The sequence below is a fragment of the Natator depressus genome, chromosome 2 (assembly GCF_965152275.1).
Source record: "Natator depressus isolate rNatDep1 chromosome 2, rNatDep2.hap1, whole genome shotgun sequence".
Lineage (NCBI taxonomy): Eukaryota > Metazoa > Chordata > Testudines > Cheloniidae > Natator > Natator depressus.
This window is the reverse complement of record NC_134235.1, coordinates 79,382,046-79,391,180: the sequence shown is the minus strand read 5'-3', so window position 1 is coordinate 79,391,180 and position 9,135 is coordinate 79,382,046. Positions and strand designations below refer to the sequence as shown.

General features: G+C 45.9%; 1 protein-coding gene across 2 annotated transcripts in view; it reads right to left on the bottom strand.

Moving 5' to 3' along the window:
* Positions 1 to 5,673: 5,673 nt before the first annotated feature.
* Positions 5,674 to 9,135, bottom strand: part of ANKRD29 (ankyrin repeat domain 29) — a 39,963-nt gene continuing 36,501 nt past the window's right edge. For both annotated transcript variants that reach the window (XM_074943118.1, XM_074943117.1), the window contains exon 10: positions 5,674 to 7,847. In XM_074943118.1, coding sequence (XP_074799219.1) covers positions 7,764 to 7,847 — 84 coding nt within the window. In that variant the 3' untranslated portion in view covers positions 5,674 to 7,763. The remainder of the gene's footprint in view (positions 7,848 to 9,135) is intronic.

The window sequence follows — 9,135 nt, the reverse complement described above, 5'->3', positions numbered from 1 at the left end:
GTCTTTGGGGTTGTTCATGTGTGTGTTATGTATAAATACAGTACCAATGCCTAATGTAGTGCAACACTACAGTAAAACAAGGATTCCAAACAAACATTTTTAAAGCTATTTTATTCCTTTCCCATGTTAATTTTAAATATAATGCTTATGGACCTATTTCTGTGCGGCTTATTTTCTTGTGCAACCCAGTAGAAGTTAATGGGACTTCACTGAATCTGGCCTAATTAGGGTTATTTACCTCTTGATCCACATGGGGGAATTTATATGTGTAAATTAACTATCTGCACCTCAGAAGACCCTGATACTTTGGAATCACATTTGTCATGTGCTCTTTTTTTAATTCAAGCATCATGGCCCAGCTGTTTAAGACCTTTTATTCAAAACAAATTTTGTGCACTACACAAAACATATAGAAAGGCCTTTGCAAAAGGAGATGGACCAAATTTATCATTTAAGTTAGTAGGGTTTCCCCAGAGATCAAGATGGCCCTTCGTATTTTGGGCATTCGTAATGAATTACCTGTGTTAATTGAGGGCGAGTTTGTGGTTGCAGATCTGTGGGCTGAATCATGTGTTACCACTATAGCTGTGACTTTTTTAAAGGGGAAATGAAACCTATGAAAAGGACAATTTAATTAAAATGAAAGTGCCACAATATTCATTATGATTGGATGAGTAAAGAAAGCTAGATTATTCTTGCAATTAGGCCCTGATTCTGAGGCAAACTAGCACTGTAGTTCATAAAGTGCATTTACTATGGCCTGCAGCTGTACCACCATGTGCTCTGCTCCTATCAGCTCTCATAAGCTAAACAGGGTTGGGCAGGGCCAGTACTTGGCTAGGTGACCTCCAAGGAAGACCTAGGTGCTGCAAGAAGTGGTGGTGCTATGATTCAATCAGTGTAACTGTTCCCCGTGTCATTACCAAACATGTCCCCTAGCACATTACTGGCGGCATTGTGGTGGTGGGCTTAAGTTGATGTGGTCACAGAGAGCTTTGTGTCCATGGGCCCCGATAGCACAGTACCAAGTCTTTGAACGTCAGCTCTTTCAATGCCTTGTAGCCCTTCCTCCATGCTCATCCTCTCTTCCTTCTATGGTCTGACACTAGTGCTTGAAAGGGGTGGTGCTAGAGATTTTTTCCTCCTTTTTTACTCACTGTGTTTGAGGCCTGCTTCCTAGCTTCCTAGCACATGCTCTAACAGACTGTGCACTCACTCATTGCTGAGGGGAGGTCATGAGGTGCCTGAAAAGGTCACAGGTGGACAGGGGTATTGGAGGGGGCCCCATGAATCTTACTTTGCGTAGTGGCCAAACCAGGGCCACAGTACTTCCGGAGATGCTGTCTTTTGGGTGATATGTAAAACCAAGGTCCCAAGCACATGTGGTTATGAGAGACCCCACGGCACTTTTTATGAGAGTAAGGTATTAGCCCTGAAGTCCTGGCCAAATTTAAATTCACTTGCCTACCCTCATTCCCACTGCTATTCTAGCTGGGTACAGTATACCTTAATGTGTGGCCTAAACTGTTGTGTAGTGCTGCAGTGAGCGGTTAAACAGCTGCTGCTCTCTTCCCACCTCCATCCTCCCAGAAGTGAATGCAATTCAGTGGTGGATGAAGTGATTCATATATATCTCCCTGCCTACTTCACAGATACATTCTGAAGCTTACGAAGCTAATAATGTTTGTAAAGTGCTTTGCAATCCTCAGACAAAATGTACAATAGTAAATAGGATGAAATTCAATAAGGACAAATGTAAAGTACTCCACTTAGGAAGGAACAATCAGTTGCACACATACAAAATAGGAAATGACTGCCTCGGAAGGAGTACCGTGGAAAGGGATCTGGGGGTCAGAGTGGACCACAAGCTAAATATGAGTCAACAGTATAACGCTGTTGCAAAAAAAGCGAACGTCATTCTGGGATGTATTAGCGGAAGTGTTGTAAGCAAGACACGAGAAGTAATTCTTCCGCTCTACTCCGCGCTGATTAGGCCTCAACTGGCGTATTGTGTGCAGTTCTGGGTGTCACAATTCAGGAAAAAGGTGGACAGACTGAAGAAAATACAGAGAAGAGCAACAAAAATGATTAAAGGTCTAGAAAGCATGACCTATGACCTATGGGGGAAGATTGAAAAAATTGGGTTTATTTAGTCTAGAAAAGAGAAGACTGAGAGGGGACATAACAGTTTTCAAGTACATAAAAGGTTGTTACAAGGAAGAGGGAGAAAAATTGTTGTTCTTAACCTCTGAGAATAGGACAAGAAGCAATGGGCTTAAATTGTAGCAAGGGAGATTTAGGTTGAACAAAAGGAAAAACTTCCTGACAAGGTGGTTAAGCACTGGAATAAATTGCCCAAGGAGGTTGTGGAATCTCCATCTGTCATACACATACAGATAAGGGTAGCATAAAATCCCTCCTGGGCAGCTGTACTGAATCTTTAGCTGTAAGGGGGTAAGAAGCTCAAATAACCTGGTTTGCACCTGACCAAAAGGACCAGTAAGGAAAGAAGATACTTTCAAATCTGGGGTGGGGAGGTTTTGTTTGTGCTCTCTTAGTTCCCTCTTGGACAGAGAGAGAGACCAAGCAGGGACAAGATCTCCTAAAAACATGCCTGAAATGATTCATCTAAGATTACAAAAATTGAAAGTAAGCCAAGGAAATGTGTTAGATGACCTCCCGAGGTCCCTTCCAGTCCTATGATTCTATTATTGTGATTAATATAAATGCTGACTCTCTCCAGCAACAAAGAGAAAGCAGGTCCCCTCTTTGGAATAATCAACAAATCCTATTAGTATACGTGTGTGCAACACTGTGAAGACGAAAGGGGGTATCTAAGTGTACAGAAGTACTATAACACTTTCACTGTGAGGAGGGATGTTTCATTGCATGGGGAGGTAGGCTTGGAAATTGCAGCAGCATATCTGCACTTACACAGTGCATCTTTGATTGTTTTCCTCCTGGGCATCTGAGCCTGAAACAGCCTCCTTCAGAGGCATGGAGCTCAAATAAATACTCAAAGTGCTGGGATCTTTCCTGTTTTTCAATCCCAGTCTGGCTGAAGTCACTTTCCCCCTGATCCTCCATTTTTACAAAGCCCAGCATGGCTCTATTTTAAAAGGGGGGATCAAGGAGACTCTGGGATAAGGTGCACTCTCTGCTGTTGACATCTCTAAAAGAGGCCCTTAGGGCTTCCTCATAGCAGCAAGAATCCCAGACATTCTTCAACAGCTGTGTCATTAGAGCCTCCCTGCCCCAACAGTTAGCCAGATGTAAAAGAAAGGGGGAACACACTCAAGAACCTGAAAAGTCCTGTAGTAATGCAGGGAGCAGACACCCATGGAGAGGCCAAGAACAGTCCCCTCCTTGATTTCTGCCCATCTTGGGCAGGACTGGAGACAAGTACTCACTGAGAAACCTGCACTAACTGGCCACCTGAGATTTGATCTCGCAGTTCCTTTATTCCAGCTGCAGATAGGGCCACTGCTGGCTACTCTATCCTCTCTACTTTGACCTGCCATCAGGAGGGTGTGAGAAAAGAGGGCTATCAGTGGCCAGTTCCTCTCTCTTCTGGAGTCAGAGAAGCCAAATATTCCTCGCTTTGGGACTGTGGCTTGTCCAGTACTGCATAACTAAGGTGTGTTTATCCTTGACTCGCCCACCGAGGCTGGCTATTGAGGGCTTTAAATGATTGTCTGTGTGCCTCGCAACTGGCTTCTCTTTGCGTGATTTTGGTTGCCTCTACTCACCTCCACCCACTGCTGCTCTGAAGAAGCTCTAGGTGATCAGGGAGGGGAGAGATTTACTTCTGAGGGGTCAGGGCTGCCTAGAATCCCTTAACCCGAGTTCCTACTGAAGTCACTGGGATTCGAGGGTGCTTAGTACTTCCCAGCCTCTTGCAGGGTCAGATCCTGAGTGTCATGGAGACAGCAATGCTTTAAGTATCTATGCATAATTCTTTAATCCCATACTAGCTTGTCTACAAGATTCAGTTAGGCAAAAGTGTTGCTTTAATTCAATGAAAGCACATTGTTAATTACCCAACCAGGCAGATTGTTCTGGTACCATCTCTTACTCTAACAGGAAAGCATTCCGTTTTCCCTTCTAATACCATATATAATAATAGTAGCTTGCAAGCAAAGGTGCATTCACTTCTATTAACCAGGACCTGGATTCTCCCCCACCTCCCTTGCCCTCAAGAAAACAATTAAGTTGCACTGAGTACCAGATTCCTGGTTTTGCAATAATTATGGCTATGATCCATACACTGGAGGAAACAGTTTGCACTAAAGTGAACTATATTCCCTCAAGCAATAGTAAAGTGGCTCTTTTTTATTCACTAAAGGAAAAGTACAATGATTCAACTAAAGATCAGACTTGCAGCCTAATTTTAAAAGGGCAGCAGTCCATGTTTCCTTGGGAACGAAAGCCCCGTCCACACTAACACTTTGAAGCAACTTGCCATGATTTGGAGGTGGGCAGAATGGTTTGTGTCCACATACTGAGTTAGCACCATGTCTGAACCTCACCAAGGGAAATCTGTAACTTTGGTTTTGACTAACATGATTTAGGGCGTGTATATACTGACTACAATAACTACTGTATATTGATGTAACATGGTACAGGGCCATGGTTAAAACATGTCAAGGTCCTATCCACATTACAGAACCTTAACCATGCTGTATCAGGTCCCAGCTACACTAGAGGTCTGAAGCACAGCAAGGTTAAATGTTGCAGCTGAGTGTTCAAGAACTATTTATTAATGCAGCCATTTGTTGTGGCCACACTAATGGGCCTCTACTGTACACACTGGTATAATGTTACTCCTGGGGGAATTCTGCACCACTGCGAATGTGCATAATTTATGTCTCTGCAGATTTCTTTGCTTCCCAGCAGAAAAATGACTTTCTGACGGGGAAGCAAAGGGAAGCCACAAGAGCAGTCATGCGACCTTCCCCAGCAGTATGTTTTGGGTGCCCACGGCAGCTAGCAGAGAGGTAAATATCTGTGGGGCAGGGGGCAGAACTGGGGAAGACCTGGCTGGTGGCTCCTACCCTGCGCTGGGCTCAGCTGCTAGTCCTGGCTGGGCTGGGGAGGACAGGACTTCCTCTTCCCCTGCACAGCATCAAGGGCTGGGTCAGACCCACCCCGAGATTTCGCCCCCAGCTGCAGGAAAGTCTGCAAAAGCCCCCGACCCCCCACTTCCTGCGCCCATCGCTCCTCAGCTGCAGAGGGAAGGATCACTGTACAGAGAGCTGCTCTCCCATCCACCCAACCACTGTGCATCCAGACCCCTCATACCCAGACCCTCCCACGGAGCCTCACACCCCCACACCCAGAACCCCCTTAAGGATCCCCACTCCCCCTGCACCTGGACCACTCTGATAAGTCACCTGGATCCCCACCCCACCTAGTCCCAACCAGCTGCACCTGGATCTCAACCCCACCGAGCCCAGTCCCCCATCCCCCAGCATCTGGACCCTCCCACACCCAGATCCCCCTGCCAAGCTCTATCCTCCCACACCCAGACCCCCCCCCGAGCTCTATTCACCCCGCATACCCAGACTCCCTCCCCGCCGAGCCCCAACCACCTTCACCTGGACCCTCCTGCAGCATCCCATTATGGTTGCATCCAGAACCCCCTAACAAGTCCCTGTGCATACAGATCTCCCACACACCTGAATCCCTCACTGAGCTGCCCACACCCACATGGCCCCACACAGAACCCTCTCAACCCACACCTGGATCCCCCCACACTAAGCCCCTCCACACTTGGATCCTGCCGTGCTGAACCTGCCTGCCCACACCTGGTGCACCTCGCATGGAGCAGCAGGCCCTGGGGTGCTTCTGGGGAAGGCCCAATCCTTGCACTGTGTCAGGGTTGGGTGCAGCCTCACCAGTGAGTCCGTGTCCCGGGAGAAGCTGCAGAGTGATCTCCCACCTCTGTGCAGCCAGTGGCCTGTGCTCCCCCATGCCATGCTGAAGCCTTCACATTTATTTAACAAATAAAATTTGCAGAATTTTAAAATATTATGCACAGATTTTTTAAAATTTTTTGGCACAGAATGCCCTCAGGAGTATAATGTGCCCACATTACACATGGCCTACCAACTGCTGATGTACCTGCTCATAATGGGCCCTCTCCCATAATTCCAGGCACAGGTCCCTGGAGCAGCTGCATTGCATAGTAGCTGGTGAACACTAAGCCATGTCATATACATGTGTTTGTGTGTACAATGTATACTGTACATTTATAACACCCATACAGGTATGCTTCACAGCTAAATATATGTTAACAACATGCTACGCTTGGTTTGCACAGTGACTGTTTCCAGTGGCTCTGTTCTGTCCATGGATTTGAGCATATGTTAGGAGGGAAAGGGAACTACATTGCAGAAGGCCACCAGCTTCCCCCATACCCACTGTTGGATGGACTGTGGTACTACACAGGTCAGAGTTTAATCTGAGGAGGAAACGAGTTTGCTCTCATTTGCTTGATAACTTTTGGGGTAAATTGTAAATTTTGGATCATTTTAATGAGTTGTTGCTTGAGTAACACCTACCTTTTCTCTTGTGTCTCCCTCTACGATCCAAACAGAGCAGTCAAGGCCAGGGGCTGAAGGGAGGACACCCCTTTGAGGTACCCATTGGCACACAGCCAGTTTCTCCAATCCTCCTCCCCCACCTCAGGGAGCTGCCCCCTAGCAGATGTTCTGATCCTCAAGGATAGTGGGGAGAACCAGAAGTTACTTAACCCCCACCTCCTGGTAAGCAAGAGAACTAGGATTTACTTGGGATGGGGGAGGGGGTAGCCTGGGATATGTTTTCACTTAAGTCTCCTTTTCAGGTCTCAAGCAAATATGAGATACAGAGGAAACAGTTACCTCCATGCCATGCCAACTCCAGAGTAAGGTAGTCCATTACATATGGAACTGAAGTTTCTAGTGTGGGTGTGTAGATGCTGTGGTGTTTCCGCTCCCTAACTTTTCCCCATTGTGTTGTGGGTTGTTTTCCTACTGGCCAATAAAAAATTCCTTGTTCTAAATAAAGTTGTGATTTCAATAGGCTGGTTTGTGTCCTATATTCCTGCCCTACATGTGGCTGCAAACAGGGAAGGAGTTACTGGGCACAGCTGAGACCAGATGAGCACCCCTCAGCTTTCAGGCCTGCATGGAATGGCCGCGGGGAGGAAGGGGGGCACAGCCTGGTCTCCAAACTGCCAAAGCCATCACTGAAGGGTGGGTTGAAGCCTTGGGGGACTGTGCTGAGGAGATTAATTGAACCAGTGCAGCTGGAACATCTGTGCTTCCCATCTACACAAGCTGAATGATTCAAACTGAACAGGTACACAAAGAGGCGTTAGGACTTGATCTCAGCAAGTGCAGTCATAACAGTAGTAGGAATGCCTGTGAAATGGTTGGAGCACTTGTGTGTGGCTATAAGGTGTACTACACACATTTTAGGATTTATAGCACTGCTGGGAATGCTGGGATTTTCAAGTATAGACAGGCCTGTGGTGCAAAAAGGCATTTAGGGCCCTATCTTGCTCTCACTGAAGCCAACGGCAAAACTCCTATTGAGTTTAATGGTGCAAAACTGAAGCTTTAGTGCACCCCCGCTCTGTGTTGAAGGCTGACCTTGCTAAATCATGCTAAATCAATTCTGCAATCAGGTTCAATAAGCCATTTTCAAAACCAGATTTGCTTTCGTGCCAGTGTGGACCTGGCTCCTCTCTGTCAAACCACATCCGACACAAAGTTGGGTTAGCTTTTCCTGTGCTTTTCTTTTGTCCGGAGGAGCCGGAGGATGCGTTCATTTTGTGTTAGTTCTGCTGGCAGTTCATTTGCCTGAAACAAGAAACAGCATGATTAGAAAATGCGAGGCAGAATTTAAAGTCCTCGAGAAAACGTTGGGCGCAATAAAGCATCATTTGTGTTTAAATGTAGGCTGCACTCTAGCTACTATGGGCTAAGATGAACCTTTAGGCTCAACCCTACCTAACAGTGACTGTAGCTGAGACACAGTTCCTTCCCTGTACGCTTTGAGGAGGAATACATTATTTCACCCCCTTTTTTTGGATGCTACTTCCCTCCCTCCTAAAGGTCTGGACAGCTCCATAGGCTAGCATGCAGAAGAGCAGTGGTTCTACCCATTTGCTCAATCGGGGGAGGGTATTTGACATGTAGCTCCTGTTCAAGCCCCATCCCCACATGCCGGGCTCTGGGTACCCCTAATGTGGCCACACTCACCTTACTTGCCCTGCCCCCCTTCTTTACCTGTTGTGGTCTTATTAGGGCTAATTAAAATCTAGCCCTGAAAGAGTAATCACAATTTCTTCCGATGAAGTGAGCTGTAGCTCACGAAAGCTTATGCTCAAATAAATTTGTTAGTCTCTAAGGTGCCACAAGTACTCCTTTTCTTTCTTCCTTGTGTTCACTTCCTATAATCCTGCCATACGCTTGTTTTGAACCCACTTCATCACAAGCTGTTCAGGTTACCCAAGCCTGGTCTACTCTATGGCTCCTTTATCATTTAGTGGACCAGTTTTTAAAACCATTTCAAATTTTAGACAGTGTAGAGAGGCCTTAAAAGTGAAATTTGGTCCTCTACAAAGGGGTCAACACAAGGCCTATACAACATGTAAGCTCTACTCAAGTCCTCAAAATAAGGCTTATGTGAAATTTGAACAGCTGACAGGCTCTGCGCGGGTGGGATTTTGGAGTCCCTATGACAGTCCCACAGAAGCAAAAGAGAATATTGCCATTGAATTCAATGGCAGCAGGGGCAGATCTTTAGGACATTATCCAAAGCCCGCAGAAGTAAATGGGCATCTAACATTTGTACTGTGTGCATGGGGGAAAACAAAACAAACAAACAAAAAAAACCCCAGCAGCAAATGGGCTTTGTATTAGGTTCTTAGTGACTAGAGTATCAAAGATTTTTGTCTCCTACTTTATATCCACTGAAAACAAAAACGATGGGAATAGGACCTGTAGAAATTAACATTTAGATATAATGGAGATATTTCTTCAAAGTAATGTTCTTGTTTTGGAAATCCACCCAACTACACCAAATGGCATATTATTTTCCAAATATTTTCCAATGTGGGGAGGAGGGGAAAGAACTATAGAATAA